The following is a 19,883-nucleotide window of genomic DNA, read 5'->3' as shown; positions in this document are numbered from 1 at the left end:
CACCATGTAGGCAGCCATACTCCGTTTTTGGGGTTGTGCATGCTGGGTATGTTCTTGTTTCCATAACCCACCGAACGCTGACATGGATTACAGGATCTCTAACGTGCGTATTTGATCTTCTGCGTGCTTGTACACACAAAGGAGGTTCAGGCACTGGCAGGTCTGCACATACGTTGACCTGGGAGATCGAAAAAATCTCCACCCTTTACCCACCAGGCGCCACCGAGATTCGAACCTGGGACCCTCAGATTGAAAGTCCAACGCTTTAACCACTCAGCTATTGCGCCTGTCAGTGGGCATGTCTCAAACAAAGAACACAATGCTTATAATTTCATTGTTTCAGTTATATTCATATCATGATTCTGCAGCCAGAACATTTTTTTGTACAGTTTAATGCAAATTTTGACATTTTGACTCTGTAAAAGGTATGAAAATACCTATAAACATAGTGGTTGACGTTTTTGGAAAATAAGTGTGCAAAATTTGTTGATTATATCCTGTGGAATATCTCCAACTACATACAAGGTACAGCCTTTTTCTTACTTTTATCTGATTCTTTATTCACTCTACTTTCCAAAAATGTAAAGGTTTACCTATTTATTGTTACTGATAAGCATACAAATGCCCCAAATCAGAGCACAGGTAGCGGAGGCAAACTATCCCTTTGTTTTAAGCATGATTTCTGTATGTATGTTTTATCATATCCAGCACTTTGAGGGTTAACTCCTGTGGGAACCTTGAATTATGTTCCACAGAATCTGTCAGGGGCAGTGGAAATGACTGGTGCAGAGTGTGCAGTCCTTGCTGTTGATCTGTTGATGATGGTGGTGTCTGTGGTGTGTGTGGTGACAGGGCCACGGCCGACTCGTCCCAGCTGATTGCGGTGGAGAGCATGCTGTCGATGAGCTCTGGGTCCACCTCCATGTACGGCCCCTCGCCCTTTGGCCTGACCTCTGCCCTCCGACCCACCACCTCTGCTGCTGACGAGGAGGAGCAGTTGATGGCCGACTGCTATCAGGACTCGGAGTTCAGTAAGTGAGGCGCTCTCAAGACTGAGTACTGGTTTATTGTGTGCATCCACAGGTACAGAAATTCGTTGTTCGACAGGTGCAAACATTAGAAATACAGTGTGAATGAGATAAAAGCTGGGTGAGTTACGAATGAGTTAAGAAAGTATGAATAAATAAATATCACACACACATGTCTGCAGACATGCACATATGTTGCTCTTCTTTCATTTCTAACCCACAAACTCATCCATATTCCCCCCCCCCCCCCCCCCCCCCCGCATGCCCAAACTCTCAGAACCCTCCTTCCCGCTTCCTACACACACACACACACACACACACACACCACACACACACACACACACACACACACACACACACACACACACACACACACACACACACACCCGCCTTTGATGTTGCCAAGTTAACAGGTCTGATTTTTATTTATCTTATGTATTTATTACTCTCTACCCCAAATACTGATTGATCCATAATGTCCTGGTTGCTTCCTTTGGACTGAGAACGGATATTTCTGTACTACAGTGGGCAGGTTAAGTTTCACTTTCTTGTTCAGTAATATTCTTTGTGCATTTATTTGCATTATTTGCTTTAGCCTCTATGTCGTTTGCTACTGTTTTCAATGGGACATTTCAGTGACATAATGTGTGTCTTATGTATGAAGCATGGTTTTGACAGTGCAGAAACTGCAGGGACTGATTAGTGAAGTGTTGTGTGTACAAGTCTGGTTAACTTCATTGACTGTGTTGACAGTGTACCCATCGTTTGAGATGTCTGACGAAGAGCAGCTGGAGGGAAAGTCCACCAAAGTGCAGGAGAAGGACGACAACTGGAACCCCAAAGGTGGGAGGCTGTTCTCTGTGTGGGCGAGGAATGGTCAGGGATGACAGGCATCCTGTATACTTCCGCACAGCAGCGCACATGCATGTGTGTGCCACAAGCATACACTTACACACACACACACACATGCATATACACACACACATAGATGCATGTGCACATACACACACATGCAGGCAGATGTGAACAAACACACACATACATACATACATAACACACATTGAGTATCTCTGCTTGTTGTCTTATGAAAAGAATCAGCCTTTTACTCTTGAATGACAGCTAGAGTACAGAAGTTTTTGTTTACTTTCACGTGTAAGCATGTCAGCTTATTTCCTAACAACAAATGCTTTTTTTTTTTCCTTCTTCTTCTTTGGTATTTGGTGGGGGGAGTTTTTTTTTTTAGTTTGTGCTTTGATATGAAAATCCCATCTTGTTCTCTGACTAATTACCAGTAAGGTGATAAGGTGCACTTGTATTTAGGGAGCAGGGGTCCGGATCGATGAAGGAAAAAAAGAAAAAAAAGAAAAGAAAAGAAATGGCATTTGTCCAGAATTATGACTGTGATGAAATAATCATCTAGGTACCTATTCAGAAATAAGTCTCTGTAATCTGTGGGTGACTGGAGATTGATGGATAGGTGGCAGGTGTGAGTGACGACAGGTGTGAGTGACGTCAGGTGTGAGTAGTGGGCAGGTGTGAGTGACGACAGGTGTGAGTAGTGGGCAGGTGTGAGTGACGAGCAGGTGTGAGTGACGACAGGTGTGAGTAGTGGGCAGGTGTGAGTGACGACAGGTGTGAGTGACAACAGGTGACGACGGGTGTGAGTGACGTCAGGTGTGAGTAGTGGGCAGGTGTGAGTGACGACAGGTGTGAGTGATGTCAGGTGTGAGTATTGGGCAGGTGTGAGTGACGACAGGTGTGAGTGACGACAGGTGTGAGGTGTGAGTGACGACAGGTGTGAGTGACGACAGGTGTGAGGTGTGAGTGACGACAGGTGTGAGGTGTGAGTGACGACAGGTGTGAGTGACGAGCAGGTGTGAGTGACGACAGGTGTGAGTAGTGGGCAGGTGTGAGTAGTGGGCAGGTGTGAGTGACGACAGGTGTGAGTGACGACAGGTGACGACGGGTGTGAGTGACGTCAGGTGTGAGTAGTGGGCAGGTGTGAGTGACGACAGGTGTGAGTGATGTCAGGTGTGAGTGACGACAGGTGTGAGTAGTGGGCAGGTGTGAGTAGTGGGCAGGTGTGAGTGACGACAGGTGTGAGTGATGTCAGGTGTGAGTAGTGGGCAGGTGTGAGTGATGGCAGGTGTGAGTGATGTCAGGTGTGAGTAGTGAGCAGGTGTGAGTGACGTCAGGTGTGAGTAGTGGGCAGGTGTGAGTGACGACAGGTGTGAGTGATGTCAGGTGTGAGTATTGGGCAGGTGTGAGTGATGACAGGTGTGAGTAGTGGGCAGGTGTGAGTGACGACAGGTGTGAGTGATGTCAGGTGTGAGTAGTTGGCAGGTGTGAGTGATGACAGGTGTGAGTGATGTCAGGTGTGAGTAGTGGGCAGGTGTGAGTGATGACAGGTGTGAGTGATGTCAGGTGTGAGTAGTGGGCAGGTGTGAGTGATGACAGGTGTGAGTGATGTCAGGTGTGAGTAGTGGGCAGGTGTGAGTGACGACAGGTGTGAGTGACGACAAGTGTGAGTATTGGGCAGGTGTGCCGTGAAGCAGGACAGAACATGGATGGGTGTTGGTTGTTTTTTTTTCGCAGCTCGTGTGAACGTGCCGAACAAGGGGGAGGAGAGGTTGCAGAGGGTGGGGGCCAAGAACCAGGCAGTGGTCAGCGGTCTGGCTGCCACTGCCAAAAAACTGGAGGAAAACCCACAGGTGAGCTGGCCTACAAGTGTTTGCTTTGGAGACATTGTGTGTCAAGTTGAAATCATCTTTAATCAGTGTTGATTAAAGACAAATGCATCTTAAGTGATAATCCTTCTCCTGATGACCGTAAAAGGCTATGGGGCCTTTGAACCTTGAACCTGAAAGTGACCTGAGGCACCTTGTTGGTCGTGCAGCTTGTGAAGAAGGTGGCCAGGAAGATGAGCGGAGGAGGGGGCAAGGCGAGAGAGTCACGCACGCCGTCCCACAGTTCCCCAGGGCCGCTGGGGTCACCATCGGGGCCGACCCCCGGGCCATCGTCCAGCCCTGACCCCGGGCCGTCCACCAGTGGCGGGGTGGGCAGCTCCGCGCTGGGACAAAAACGCGTCTTCGACCGCACGCCCGCCGCGTCCAAACCCAAATGTGAGTCAGTTCGTGGTGGTTCTGGATAGGTATAGCTGGGTTCTAAATGGGAATATTATTGTGTGTGTGCATGTGTTTTTTAAAATGGGGATTGTCATTGCACGGTTCTAATAGTGTGTTGTCGTTGCTGGAATAATAGCCAATGTCCTGCTTGCACAGAAATGGGTCTGTGACCTCACACCCACTGCTTCCAAATCCAAGTGTAAGTTGGACTGCTGGGTTCTGAGTTGGGATAGTTGCTGCTGGGTTCCGAGTGGGGATAGTTGTTGGGTTCTGGGGATAGTCCATAGCCATACTCTGTTTTCGGGGGGTGCATGCTGGGTATGTTCTTGTTTCCATAACCCACCGAACACTGACATGGATTACAGGCTCTTTACTATGCGTATTTGATCTTCTGCTTCCGTATACACACGAAGGGGGTTCAGGCACAAGCAGGTTTGCACATATAATGACCTGGAAGATTGGAAAAATCTCCACCCTTTACCCACCAGGTGCTGTTACCGAGATTCGAACCTGGGACCCTCATATTAAAAGTCCAACGCATTAACCACTCGGCTGTTGAGCCTGTTACTGGGTTTTTAATTGGGGGTAGTTATTGCTGGGTTCTGATTGGGGGTAGTTATTTCTGGGTTCTAATTGGGCGGCAGTTATTGCTAGGTTTTAATTGCATTGGCCAGAAAAAATAGGTAAACGGAGCAAACACATTTACACCTTCAGCAGCAGAGATTGTGAAGAAATATTTAAACAATACTTTCTGTGTAATTAAAAAAAAAAAAAAAAAAATGTGGGTGGGATTAAAGATAAGATTTTTGTAAGCAAATACACCTTTTAAACAACATTTAGTTTGTGAGGAATTTGTATTTACTGTGAGGAATTTGTATTTACTGTGAGGAATTTGTAGGAATTTGTATTTACTGGGAGGAATTTGTATTTACTGTGAGGAATTTGTAGGAATTTGTATTTACTGTGAGGAATTTGTAGTTACTGTGAGGAATTTGTATTTACTGGGAGGAATTTGTATTTACTGTGAGGAATTTGTATTTACTGTGAGGAATTTGTAGGAATTTGTATTTACTGTGAGGAATTTGTATTTACTGTGAGGAATTTGTATTTACTGGGAGGAATTTGTATTTACTGTGAGGAATTTGTAGGAATTTGTATTTACTGTGAGGAATTTGTATTTACTGTGAGGAATTTGTAGGAATTTGTATTTACTGGGAGGAATTTGTATTTACTGGGAGGAATTTGTATTTACTGGTCATTATTTGTCACAAAGATTATTTATGTTTGTTGGTTTTGATTTTTTTCCAGGTAAAAAATACAGGAAGGGTTACAAAACCGCAAAGCAAAGAATCGGGAAATTGATAAAGATCTGCTGAGAGGTACAGAGAGGAGCCCAAAATCAGCTTCTTGAACTTTACACATGCGCTGGGATATTTTTTTATTATTATTTTTTTTTTTTTATAAGGAACATGCTCAATGGATGGCACCCTGCAAGGTTTACGCTCCATCCTGTTTTGCATCAGTGAGCAGAGAAAGTGGGTGTCGGTGATGCAGAGGAAGGTGACTGACAGGCTTAGGCTCCGCCCCCAGGCTGTGGTCACAGACTGACTCCGCCTCCACATTTCTGTCAGGCACAGGTCTAGTCGCAGGTTTTTTTTCTCTCCCTCACAGTGCCTTGCTTGGGGCTGTGGATGTCCAGATAACACAGTATTTTGACGCTGTGTTTGGATTTGCAAAAAAAACCCCAAACCCACATCATATGAAACTGCTCTGTGAGTGGTGGATTTTACTGGGTTTATATATTTTTTTTTACTTGGAATTTAATTAAGCAGAGCTGGATGTTTGGTACATGGTTTTTAGTGTGGATGTTTGCAATGTTTTGAAGTGCCCATGTACTTGTAACCATCCTTCCTTCTACCACCTAAGAACAGTATTCAGGATAGTTGGTCGTCGGGTTATATGTGCGTTCACAGCTTGTCAGCACTTTGATAGAGTGCCTGCAGCGTATATACTTAATTAAGGATTGGTGTTTTTTCTGTTGCCCCCCCTCCTATGCCAAGTGGATTTGTTTGCAGTTCTGGCACATAGCTCAGAATGTCTTCATTGCGGCCTGTAGTCTTCATGTGGACAAGTTGGTGGACTGACGTTTGTCAGTACTAAAAAACTGGTCCCTTTCTGTTGAGGCATCAACCCTCCTCCTTCACTCTGGTGTTGGCAAGGTTTGTACAGAGTTGTGGAGGCTTGGAAAAAGTTTTGGAAAAATGTCTTTTGGCCTTCAGGGTCAGGAAAAAAAAGTTTTGTTACTTTGATAAATCTCTTGACAAGTGCCATTCAACAAAGAGCTAATGCATTTAAGAAACAAACTGGAAGTGATGAAAATTGAATATAGATTCTCGTATGTCCGCTGATCTCATTGTGTAGCAGGTAAAGTTTTTATTCAGTTTGCATTGTGTGTGGAAAAAAATTCAGTAAGGTGTGGAAAAAAGTATGGAATTTTGTTTGTTTATGTCTGTGGGAACCTTGCTCTTTCTTTTAAAATCAGTAAAAATGGGTGGCGGCAGGGTGTGCGAACCTTGATATTTCCCTGTAACACTCTTGAGTATGAAAAAACAAGTGTGGGTGGGATGGTTTATGGGGTGTTTGTCGAGTTGGAAGTGGCAGTGTCAGGGTAAGGCCACTGATGCAGTGTGGAAGATTCAAGTAAAACAACAGAATGTTGTTGTTTTTTTCATTATGCCATGACGAAAAATGTAAACCAGTGATGTAATTTTAAAGAAAAGATTATAATACCCCACTTCCCCTTTTCCAAGAAAAAGCCAAATAAAAAAAACAAGTCTTCTGATCACATTGTCACCTTGACAAAATCCCTACCCATCAGGTCAGTGTGGGAGTTCATGTTAACTATACTTGCTGCTTTAGGCATCCACTGATTTCTCCTTAAAAAAACAAAACAAAAAAAACCCAACTATACTTGCTGTCTGTTGGTGACAGAATGTTTGACTCTGCCCTGTTCTTGATGAAAGATGTTCAGATCCCAGTCACCGCACTGACCTTGTTTGAAAGCAGGTGTGTGGTCCCTCAGGACTGCTGCCATCACAGTTGTAACTATGTAGGTCTGTAAAAATAAATATGTCTGTATTGTCAAGCGTTCTGTGTACTAAGTGAGTGCTATGTTCAGCAGTGGGAGGTACAAATATGTCACTGATCTTCACCACAGGAGCAGTGCTGCCCTGGGTCCCAGATGGCTTCATGGTGGGATGAAAACAGTTAAATACAGTAAAGTTTTCTTGATCAAGATACCATTGAACACGGTAGTTGCACAAAGTCTACAAATGCAGAAAGAAACGGAGAGGAAAGAAATGGTTTTGCAGTCACTTTGCTTTCAAAATGATGTTTAAACTGACATGAAGTTTCTGTCGCATGACAGAGGAGGAAGGGAAGATGAGGGGGATGTGTCCTGGCTCAGACATTTTTGCTTGTGGGCCGCATTTGCATGCAGTCCATGGAGCATATTCTTGCTGTGTGTGAGTAGGTTTAACATGCCTTCCTTGTTGGTCAAGCCTCCTACCAAAAACAAAACAACAGAAAGCTTTTCTTCTTCTTCCCCCTGCACCCCCTTTTTTTCTTCAGGAACCTGAATTATCACTTTTCTGTTCCTACACAATTCTTTGCTGCTGTTGGTTTTTCTGGCATTATGTGAAAAAGACATGACAGTACCTATTTCTATACTTTTCCCCCCTCCTTTTTAAAAATGTCTTTATTTCATTTGTGTACAATGTTTTTGGTCTCCTTGTTCTCTCGTGGAAGGACAGCTGGCTGTTTAAAAGTTGTTTTCGTGTTCAGTGGTTACTTATAGATGTCTGGGTCTCTTTCCTTTTTTTTAATTTTTAAGTGTGATGTTGTATTTGCAAACCATGTTAACTAAACTCTGGCCAGTTCTTTGTGGGTAATCATCCATTCCACTGTGTGTGTGTGAAACAGGCCAGCTTTCGCCACAAGGCGGACATTGAAGTCTTCAGCACTTGTTACGATACATGTAATGATGATGATGATGCAGATTGATGCTCGCACCTACTAGGGAGGGTGCTTGTGGCATTTACAACAAAAAAGATATTTCATACATAAACATACTTGCATCAAGTACTTTGCACATGAACAAGCATGTGCACATGAAAATACTCTCTCCTGCACATCCACAATGTTATGTTACGCAATGTTGTGTGGGGAATGTCCTTCAATTGTTGGTGAACTTGAACTCTTTTTATTTTTCCTTTGTTAAAGGATGTAGAATTATTCAGACAGTGGCTGGGTGCTGCTGAGGTTATGAAGAAAGTACAAAAAAGCACACACACACACACACACGCACGCACACAAAGTGATCCTTTCTCCTCAAAACATGCACCCTGTGACCATGCCCTTGCTTTTGAGGGTGTATGTTCCGGGTGTTGAAGGTGAATCGGTCAGGCGTTGGACTTGTGATCCAGTATTCGTCAGTGGTCAGGGTTCAAGGCCCTGATTTGGCTTGGTGTGATGTTGTTGGGAAAGGCACTTTACTGTTCCATTTAATTACACATACTTAACCGTGACCGACTAGTGCAGACTCCGGCAGGGGTCTGATTCCTTTCCTGTACAAACTACTACCCGCTATGCGGAGAAAACGAAAGTAGCTACGGCCGATAACCTTCTGAAGTAGGATTCCAATTTTCCTCACTCCAGCCAGGAGTGAATGGGCTTCTACCTTTCACTGGGGAAAGGTAAAATGTCCGTTATCTGTGACAGGCTTTGGACATGTAATGTCAGTGTTGTGTGCGTTCACTTGGGGATCACAAACTCAAGTGTCACACTTGCATCTTTTACTTTTCTTTTGTTTCTTCCCACTTCCAGTCTCATTTCTCGTGTTTTGCTGTCTTGTCGAACCATTTTCATGTGTCTGTAATGATGTTGTCCTTGTGTTTGATTTCCAACAGAAGACAATGCATGCTTTTCTGCAGTGAAGGAACTTGGCTGCAAACACATCGATAATGTTAGGAGCCAGTTTTTTCTTCAGGAAATTATTATGGTTTGCAAATTTACAAGGAGAGCCACATTTTGCTCTGTGTTTTTTTCTCCCCCACATACCCCCACTGTGGAGCTAGAGATAGATGCTGTATGATGCGAGTTCACTTCTTGGTGGAAACAAGCCCGTAGACCCAGATAGTGTTACCTGTAAATGAGTGTACATAGTGCTGGTGTGTACATAGTGTGTTGGTGTTTCCTGTCCATGTAGATATGTTCACTTAATGTGTTGGTGTTTACCTGTCCATGTAGATGTGTACATAGTGTGTTGTGTCATATTTTAAAAAAAAGATTGTAGTTACACAGATGTGTAAACATGACATTTTTTTAAAACGTTTCCAGTTACCCAAGCATTGTACATGTCTACAGGTTCTGGGCTGGTCATGAAGACCAGGTGTGTTTGTAAAACATCACAAGGAACTCTCCTCCGTTCTGTTAGCTCTCTACTTCAGAAGGGTCCATTTGTAGGACTATTTATTCACTGCTAAACGCACCCATTTCAGATGTGTAAAGTTAGCCCTCTTGTCGTTTTGTTTCTTCTCCTTGCCTTGTGAAGTGTGGGTTTGTTAAGTTTCTGTGTTAATGTCACTGGTATATTTGATGCATGGTCAGACTCTGTGAAAAAAAAAGAAAAAAAGTGTGACCATCATGTCTGTCTGCAGTTCTTTGGGCAGCAAACTTTGAGCAGGGAGATCGCTTCAGAGAATTATTTTGGGGGAGTTAAGCTTCCTTAATTTGTAATCATCCTCATCATTTCTTGTTCTGTGTGTTGTAGTCTTTTGAGTTTGATTAGTTCCCGAATCATGGCAGTTTGTTAACCTGGTCACAAGTCTGAATAGTTGGCAGTGAGGTTTTGCCTTCTGGGTTTGAGTGTGTCCTGGTTTCTTGTCCATTTACTATTTTGAGACAGCTGTGATGGTGGCTGGACGGCGAATAATCCTGAACTGTTGGAGACGGGTGTGAAAAGTCAGGTCTCATAAATGAGGGAGTCTTCGCTGGATCCTGCCCGGACCATTTCACCAACAGCTGTGTGTTTTTGTAATGGATGCCTGTTTCATGTTGACCCACTATGGACCTCTACTGCTCAAATTCTGTCGCAGTGCTGCATGGACCATGATGAAAATGCACGTCGGGTTGTTGTGGTAACACAGAAGACGTCTTCAGTGTATTTGCTGCTTGATGTTTTCTGCGAGTCCATCACTCCACTTCAGAAATCAAACTGTCATCATATTCCATTTTTGAAGGTACTGCTTTACTTCATTTCAAAACAATGTGAAAAGCAGCACTTTTTACCTTGATGGTATGCCATATGTAATGATTGTTACAAGGGAAGTAATTGTGCCTCCTTTCATCTGGAGGAAGAGAGATTAAATTTATTGAACTTGATAAATCCAGTCCTGTACCAGGTAGGTATTTAATGCTTGGAATGAAGAGAGTAAGAAGTAAGTATTGTTCTGCAACACATTAATCATCATGAATTGATATATGATGGATGTTGCATTGTTCATGAATCGCATTTCACTTTCATGATGAACACAACATGACTGACCACAAGCCACAAGGATTGTGGCGTGTACTCCCTGCAGGTTGTGACAGGTGTGAATGCACAAGGGACGAAAGACACATGGACCTGCATGTGTTGTCTCACTGATGAGGATGATACCAAATTTAATTAATTATATTAATATAGTGATAATGACTAACAAGTTTTCTGTGTGGTTGGAGACTGTAACATGACTTTCAGTTTTTTTGTTTGCGAATGTCAGTTGATTAATCAGCTGAACATTGTCAGTTCAGACAAGAAATGGCCACTGTATTTTGTTGTTGTTGTTTTTTTAAAGACGATTTTAGCATATCAGTTTGGTATTTAATGTCCTGGTTGTTTATCCGTTTGGTTTGGTTTGTAATGTCCTACAGATTTCTAAGATGGCATTTTTTTCTTCCGTTTACATTCTTCCATTGAGTAATGGTCCATACAGTTGTGGGGCTGTTTGTCGATTTTCAGTTGCTGTCGTCTCTGATGTTTATGTTGTTGAATTCTGGATCTCTTAATTACCTCTTACAGTGGACCTGTCTTCATTTCTTTGTATTGCTGTATCAGTATTTCCTTGGTGACCTGTTGGGTCCACACAGTTTCTTGGGGATGTACTTCCACATAGTTTCTGCTACTATGTGTTGCACAAGGTCTTGATTCCCCCACCACCCCCCTTGAGTTCTTTGAGAATTGCAATTCCATCACCATTTTAAAATTTTCCTTTCTGTAATCCATCATGTGATGGGTTTGTTTCGCTGGTGAATCTGTCATTTTTTGAAACACTGCTGACAAAGTAGAGGAATTCATTGTGAATGGTGTGTGTATATATATTTATTTTTTGCTTTTAAATTATTTAAAATTGATCAACTTATCTCTACATTATCAAGGTTATGCTCAAGTTATTCCACTTTTGTAAGTTAATCTGTGTAATTTTTGTATTTTCCCACGTGGTTTGTGAATGAATGAGTACAAAGTCAAACAGCTGACATTTGTTGTCAGAATATTGGCTTTCCTTCTCATTATGCTTTATAAATATTCATTATATTGTGCATGCTGCAGTAGTATTTTTAGAAAAAGGAGGAAAAAAAAAGGTTTTTCATTGTTGTCAGCCATCAGATTGTCAGGAAATTACCACAGGGTTTTCTGCAGGAAAAAAAATCATACACCTTAATTTGAAAATAATATTTAGTTAATGCAGTGTCCTGGTTCTTCATCCCATATATAATACTAGTTCTATCAGTCTGTAAGTGGTTCTCTGTCCTGATGTGAGTATCAGTTTGTGTAAAAAGTAAAGTAGTTGATTTTGATTGTGTGTAATTACAGCACAAATGTACATGGAAAGATATTCAAGCTGTCGTGTAAATTCTTCTCTCTGGGATATTTAAATACTATTGGTACAGCAAAAATATGTAAGTGCTAGGTTTGACTGGTGGTGTGAGATTTTTGTGGAGATATTTGCAAGGCATGTATGTGTTTGATGATTTATTTTATGTGGTGCAGTGTTTGTACATAGATGTACAAAATACTAATACTGGACAAAGGCAGCAGCAATTCTCATTTTATAACCAGCAGAAGATGACATCAGCAGGTGATGGCTAATTTGAGAGTTTCACAGTGTCTAAGTATATGCAACCTAGCCATTGTCTCATCAGAACGGTACTTTTTTCATCACCCATTGAACAGTGCGGTGGTTTTGTGTCTGCTCTAATCAGTTAAAAAACATGATCTATGATGCTGTTTTTCATATTGATATTGTATTTGGTGGTACATTTGTCTGTGCTTAAACTGAGACATTTTCTACTGGGGAAGAATATAAGCAGTGATAGGAATGGTTTTGTCATGTACTGTCATTTTGGTGATAAAGTCAGAAAGTTGGTCAAGGTTGTGCGCTGGATATTTTCAACTGCCAGATTTTCCATTTAAAATTATGTGAGAACTTGTTTATTTTCAGGATAGGTAAGCTGAAGATGTATCAGTCCTCTCGGGGGTGGATTCATTATAATTAACACTCTTGGTTGATCAATTAAAAAGCAAGTAAGAGCAGAAGAAAATGAAACAAGTCAGTGGAGAACAAGGCATCTCCAAGACAATGCAGATTATTTAATTCATAGCTTTGAGAATACTGCAGTGTTTTGATGGAGATTAATTTATCTATGTATATTACTTCATTTTATTTTCCCTCAGCCCGACATTGTGCGCCGAATTATGCTGCTGGTCAGGCATCCGCTTAGCAGATGTGGCGTAGCGTATCCGAATGCAGTGACACCTTCTTGAGTAACGCAACTGAATGGAGATGTTAGTTACTTGAAGGATTTTTTTTGTGTTGATGTAGGTGTATGGTGAAGATTCACAAAACAGTGTAGATGTTTGGTGAAGATCCACTAATTATGATCTAATTAAGCTCCATGTAAAATCATACAGCAGAGGTTTTCTGATCAAGTTGATTTGTGTGCACACAAAACAGCCCTTTTTTTTTTTTTTTTTGTATATCAATTCAGTCAGTCAGTTCGAGTCAGAATGTAACACAGTATTCTTTTCGGCAGCGGTGGGTGTGGTTTTTATGAACTGATGCTTTTCCATTTATTTATTTTAATTTGCAGGGGAAAGTTTACATTTTTCATAGTTTCATTTAACTAATCTTAAGAATATGGGTCCAGGGGCATTGTGGCAGATGTATTCAGGAAAGGCACCCCCCACCCACCCAAAAAAGGTTGTGGCTGTCTCTAATATATATGAAAAGTTTTTCCAAATTTGGGGCAGCAGTAAACCCCCCGCCCCACCCCTAAGAAAAAAAGGGGTTACTGTTCAGTCTTGAAAACTAGCAGATCAAGTAGTTTGCAAGTAACACATCAAAACCAGTTGCTGAAAGGGACCAGAAGGGAGATATGTCGGCAGTCCAAGTGTGGTTGTGGACATTCAAGCCACCGCAGGTACCTATTCAACCACTAAAAACTATCTGAAATTAAAAGGCATTTATACTTTTAACATTGTTCGACTAGGGAATTGCATTTCACAAGGAAACTGTATTGCATAGGACAGCAACCCCCATGTTATGAACATTTGCAGATTCAACCCAACCCATTTCGTAGTCATTCTTAACAATTTCTCATTGTTCAGTGTTTGTATAATATGATCAAGTTTTTTTTTTCACAATGCTTTTGTATGGATTGGATATTTATCCACAATTTGTAAAACAAAAGTTTCAGGCAGCTATATCAGAAAGTGAATGTACCAGCAAGTGGAATCTTTTTTGTTTGACAATGAATTGTTCATAATTTTCTGTGTACACATGCCAAAAGTAATATTTCAGATTATCATATGCATTTATTCCTTTTCTGTACAAGTCGGCAATATTCTGCTAGTATCAAGCAGGCGGTAACTACATAACGATACACACACCCTGTACCATCATGGGAAGGGGAGACCCTGTATGGTCAGCTATCAACAGAAGATAAGGGAGGGGAAAAGATTTTAAAAAATTTGGGGGGGGCCTTAATATCTCAAAACAATGATATATTTTTTATGTACATGATTTTGTAGGCCAGACCTGTCCCCTCCCCCTAACCGCCCCATTCAGTATGATTGACAGGATCTCAGTGGTATATTATCTTCATATTTTTTTATTTTTTTATTTTACAACATTCATGGATCTCCCCCCCCCCATTTTTCTTCAAGTGAGGGCTTTATGAACTGTTGTACGTGTTGCCAGGCTACATACAACTTAAGCTGAAGAACATGTTTTCCAATGTGCTTGGATATGTCGTAAGGTTGGCTAATACAATTTAGTAAATACATTTAGAATTAAACCAAACACCTGGAACGGTGCAGTTTCACATGATTTATGAGTAGAGAGATTTGGTCCATTGAACTGAACTGCCTGACCAGTATAGTGAGGTCTAGTCCACTCAACAGCAACAGTTGCGCCAGAGTATCTGCCATCTCAATACCAGTTTTCTGACTTGACACTGGCTGTGCAGTGTTCTTGTGGATGCTGATGTTCGCCAGTTGAGCTGTGTGTGTGTTGGGTCTGCATGTTTTCTACCTTTTCCAGGGTCAGGCATACCATGTTGTGTACAACATGGTGCCTCTGTGTATTGGAGTAATCGAAACTGACCAGCGTTGAAACAATGTTGGGGCAATATTGGATGTTGTGTGCCTTGTTTGTCCATGGTAACTATTTAAGATTGTACAGCATTGAAGTATAGCCCTCTCAACATCATCCTCATTTCATTCTACTTAGGAGTATGAAGCAGCAATGCTGACTCCCTGAAATAAAATGAACTGTGACTTGTTTTGTGTTGTCCTGGTACGAGAGTGGCCTGGCCTGTCCTTGGTCAGTTCAGCATTTTCCACACACGACCAATACATTAACGTCTTACAAGCATGTTTCAGCACCTCGCTATCATCTCATATACATGCACACAATTTTATCAGTTTGCTTAACTTCTCCAGAATGACCACCATTTTCAAACATGCTCATATTTCATCAGTTCTATAGACATGCATCCTATGTGTGAAATGACAACAAAGTTGTTAACATGGTAAAAAGCGAAAACCACCATTTGTACAAATGTGTAAACATTCCCATTTGACCCCCCTACTCCTTTTCCCCTGGGAATTCTGTAAACATGTGCAGCAAAGCAAAAAGAAAGACTGCCAGGGGGAAAAAGCATGTCCATATTCATTACAGGTCACAAGACGAGTGAAGTTTCAGGTGTGGATGAAGTGCGTTTCAAACAACGTGACCTATGGAGATGGATGTTGGGGTATGTACAGGGGGCGGCCATCAGTAAGTATCGCTGATGGAACCGTCTCCAGACTCATCAGAGGCATCTTTTTCCGTCGTGTCCATCTCCTGAGGAATCAAAACAGCAAATAAATGCCATTCATTCTTCTTATGATGAATACAATATACCATCAAGTTCAATTCTGGCTAGGACTAATCTCTCCCACTCCAACAGAAATTAAAGGACAGCATGCCATTTCATAACTTGTCCTGTCACATGACATAAACTTAGTAAACCTATCAAATTCGCAATGTTGAAACATGATCTCAGTTCTAATCTGGCCTCGAAACACATCTGTACAAATCTGCTTTTATGAATGTGTTGGTGTGTGGTTTAGTGAAGTGTGGTATGGTTTAGTATGTTGCATTGCAGTGTGTGTGTGTGTGCATGCTTTGTCACAGGCACAATTCACTTGTCTTGCTTGTAGTCTTGATTACACTTCCTTGTGGTATAAATTTTTGTAACCAATAACCACCCTCAACCTCCAAAAACAAATCAATTGTTAGCATGAGGAAGAGTGTCGTAAATATTTTATAACTATCATTGTGACTATCATTATGTAAGGACCAAGGGTCCTGAACTGACCACTTTGCCGTCGTCATCATCATCAGGCATGGTCTGTATTACATTTGTATTTGTATTTCTTTTTATCACAACAGATTTCTCTGTGTGAAATTCGGGCTGCTCTCCCCGGGGAGAGCGTGTCGCTACACTACAGCGCCACCCATTTTTTTTGCATCTTTTCCTGCGTGCAGTTTAATTTGTTTTTCCTGTCGAAGTGGATTTTTCTGCAGAATTTTGCCAGGAACAACCCTTTTGTTGCTGTGGGTTCTTTTACGTGCGCAAAGTGCATGCTGCACACGGGACCTCGGTTTATCGTCTCATCCGAATGACTAGCGTCCAGACCACCACTCAATGTCTAGTGGAGGGGGAGAAAATATTGGCGGCTGAGCCGTGATTCAAACCAGCGCGCGCAGATTCTCTCGCTTCCTAGGCGGACGCGTTACCTCTAGGCCATCACTCCACTATTATTATGATTACTATCATTATGTAAGGACCAAGAGTCCCCAACTGACCACTTCACTGTCATCGTCGTCGTCGGGCATTGTCTCCTCCTCCTCGTTGGTGGTGGTGGACTCCTGACTCTGGGCCTGAGACAGGATCTCTTCACCCTGCACACACACACACACACACACACACAGTGATCACACATACACACACACATACACACACAATGCATGCAACCAGTGCACACAGATGACTGCTAATTCCAGTTTCTCAAGGAGGTATCAAAGCGTTCTGACAATCCATATACACTGGTGGTGGTGTGTCCATCGAGATCGATGATGACCATCGTTGTCATCCTGCTGGGGGATGGGGGGAGGGTGGTGGTGGGGTGGAGGGGAGGATGCTCATGAATCTATCTGTATCATATACACTATATCACAACTGTTAGACTGATGCCTGACAGTAGTATAACCCAGCACACTGTTCAGGCTTCAAGTGCATGCACATATATATATATATATATTTGTGTACCTATCAGAGTGCATTTCTTCTACATCGTTTATTTATTTATAGTCTGTTCAACTAAGATGATGATATTAGACTGAAAATAAATGATAATATTATTTGGATTATTATCATTCCTATCATAATGATGATTGTTGGTATTAATTAGAAATCGACATTTCTGAATATTCAAATGAAAAGGGGGGGCGGTTGAGGTGGGGGGGGAGGGGGGACAAGGGGGAGGGGACTAAGAAAGGAAGAGAGAGAGAGAGAGAGAACAGAATGTGGAAAAGATAGAGTACAAAATCTAAAATGGGGACGGTGAGTGTCAGTGATATAGAAAGAAAAAACATAATACTGGAAGGGTGTGTGTGTGAGAGGTGGGACGGGGGAATTGGGATTAGGACAAAACAAAACAAAAAACAGAAAATTTTTGCCAGAGGACAACACTTCAGCTTCCATGGGTTCTCTTTCAGTGCACCAAATACACGCTGCACACATGACTTCAGTTTATTGTTTCATCAGAATGACTAGACGCTCAGTTTTGATTTACCAGTCAAACCTGGGAGAGAGGCGAGAGCAGGAATGGAACCCAGGCCTTCAGCGGACAATGTACCGGCAGGTAAGTGTCAAAACCAATGTATTGGCAGGTAAGTGTCAAAACCAAGGTAAGTGTCAAAACCAATGTATTGGCAGGTAAGTGTCAAAACCAATGTACTGGCAGGTAAGTGTCAAAACCAATGTGTTGGCAGATAAGTGTCAAAACCAAGGTAAGTGTCAAAACCAATGTATTGGCAGGTAAGTGTCAAAACCAATGTGTTGGCAGGTAAGTGTCAAAACCAATGTGTTGGCAGATAAGTGTCAAAACCAATGTGTTGGCAGGTAAGTGTCAAAACCAATGTGTTGGCAGATAAGTGTCAAAACCAATGTAGTGGCAGGTAAGTGTCAAAACCAATGTATTGGCAGGTAAGTGTCAAAACCAATGTATTGGCAGGTAAGTGTCAAAACCAATGTGTTGGCAGGTAAGTGTCAAAACCAATGTATTGGCAGATAAGTGTCAAAACCAATCTGCCATCTTCCTCTTCAATTCCATGCCATAAGACTGTCAGCATGTGCACACACATACACACATATGTATATATTCATTCTGTGTTGATTCTCAATCTGTTTTTAAAAGTTTGCTCCTTTTTGAGAATAATCAAAGAGAAGATTTATTGTTTGAAATTAGGTATTTATTGCACTCCCTATTTGTGAAGGGTACAAATGTTGATTTTTGTTGAATACCATCCCACACTGGATTCCTTTATAACGACCAAGCAGACAGGGCAGCAAAAAATCATGTAGATAGTATAAAAGTATACTGCCCATTGTCATACAAGGAAATCAGCAATATACTAGAAAGAGACTTTTATAGGTGCTTGAATTCAAGTCTAAAACCTCGTCAGTTGACTCTCTCAGACTTCGGTCCGATTCGCAGACCAATTCTGGGTTTAGCTCTCAGACTATTATTAAATTCATTACGGTCCAGGTATTGTTCTAATATCAAGTGCATATGCTCTAGTAACCTGACAATTGAGCATATAATTTTTGAATGTAGCTTGATGAAGGCTTATGTACACGAAAGTGTGTCTTCACAAGTGACTGAGAATGTTGATGTTTTTGACTTTTTGCATTCATTATCAGTTGTTTCGATTGTCAGTTTAATGGCTTCTCTTTTACGAAGTCCTTTAAGTAATTTCCTGTAATTTAGATTTTTTTTTTCTTTTTTTCAAATTTCACCCACATTTCACCCTCATTTGCCCAGTTTCCCCCACCCTCCATTCATTCACATCTCCCACCCCTTCTAACCGATAATACTCAAATGTATTCATAAATACTTTAACAAAATGTCTTCAATCACCAATATGTGTGACGGGACATTAAACAAAATTCCTCCTCTGTATATATTCATATTTTGGGAGCTTTACTGATAACACTCAACTTTATCAGTGGGCCTCTGTAACTGAAATTGATGCACCGTTGTCTTTGGCTCTTGGAGTGCATTGTGGACCTAAACTGGATGACTCTCAATAAGGTGCAACTAAATGATAATAAGATTGAACTTAGGAAGCCTGTCCAAAAAAGTTTCCTCAACATCCTTCTTTTCCTGACTCTGCTCTGATTAACAGCACACCTGTTTCACTTTCTCTTTCTGTTTGCAGTCTTGGCGTAATCCTTTTCCAGTCTTCTTTCCTTCCAACAGCACATTTCTAACAACTGGAACTGCACAGGATCTGTTCTATCTGCCACTCTCTCTCTACTGATGCAACCAAAATACTTGTGTGTGCTTTTGTTCTCTAAAGAATGGATTGCTACAATTCTCTCTTGGCTGGCTTTCCCAAATCTCTCTCAGAAAGACTGCAATGAATTCAGAATGACTGCCAGACTCATTTGCAGAGCTTTTAAATCCACCTTTCTCTTTTTTCAGTCTCCCCACTGGTTGGCTGTTTCTGACTGAATACACTACAAGCAATCCACTATGACATTTTCCTCAGTCAGTGAGTCTGCACCTTTCTGAACTCCTCCATGTCTGCAGTCTGTATCACCAGCTCTGCCCTCCTGATACTTCTCAGGAAACCCCGTATCAGAACTAAGACCTACCGACATAGATCCTTTTCTTTTTTGAAGTCCCAGAGAAGTGAAACGGACTGACAAACTGACATTCTGACTCCCTCACTTCTTTCAAATCTGGCCTGTGTGCGAGTGCATGTGTGTGAAGGGGGGCTGGTATGGTACGTTCATATGTATGTTTGAACGTTTTTAAATGTATGTAAGCATTGTGCTTATGTGTGCATGCACAGTT

The 19,883-nt window shown here is 41.8% G+C and overlaps 2 protein-coding genes across 5 annotated transcripts in view; one reads left to right on the top strand and one right to left on the bottom strand.

The window, feature by feature from the left end:
- LOC143299753 (lysine-specific demethylase phf2-like) overlaps window positions 1-15,029 on the top strand; it is a 51,230-nt gene extending 36,201 nt beyond the window's left edge. For 2 of the 3 annotated variants that reach the window (XM_076613141.1, XM_076613140.1), the window contains 5 exons: window positions 853-1,031; window positions 1,782-1,871; window positions 3,624-3,739; window positions 3,925-4,150; window positions 5,462-15,029. In XM_076613141.1, coding sequence (XP_076469256.1) covers window positions 853-1,031; window positions 1,782-1,871; window positions 3,624-3,739; window positions 3,925-4,150; window positions 5,462-5,529 — 679 coding nt within the window. In that variant the 3' untranslated portion in view covers window positions 5,530-15,029. The remainder of the gene's footprint in view (window positions 1-852; window positions 1,032-1,781; window positions 1,872-3,623; window positions 3,740-3,924; window positions 4,151-5,461) is intronic. The other variant, XR_013057562.1, reaches the window with a different exon arrangement.
- A 459-nt stretch (window positions 15,030-15,488) lies between these two features.
- The window catches only part of LOC143299752 (Fanconi anemia group D2 protein-like), a 62,004-nt gene continuing 57,609 nt past the window's right edge, over window positions 15,489-19,883 (bottom strand). For both annotated transcript variants that reach the window (XM_076613138.1, XM_076613137.1), the window contains exons 41-42: window positions 16,606-16,701; window positions 15,489-15,597 (exon numbers count right to left, since the gene is read on the bottom strand). In XM_076613138.1, the coding sequence (XP_076469253.1) occupies window positions 15,529-15,597; window positions 16,606-16,701 (165 nt within the window). In that variant the 3' untranslated portion in view covers window positions 15,489-15,528. The remainder of the gene's footprint in view (window positions 15,598-16,605; window positions 16,702-19,883) is intronic.

This window comes from Babylonia areolata, chromosome 25, assembly GCF_041734735.1.
Source record: "Babylonia areolata isolate BAREFJ2019XMU chromosome 25, ASM4173473v1, whole genome shotgun sequence".
Classification (NCBI taxonomy): domain Eukaryota; kingdom Metazoa; phylum Mollusca; class Gastropoda; order Neogastropoda; family Buccinidae; genus Babylonia; species Babylonia areolata.
Note: the sequence above shows the minus strand (reverse complement) of the source record. Positions and strands in the feature narration are given on the sequence as shown.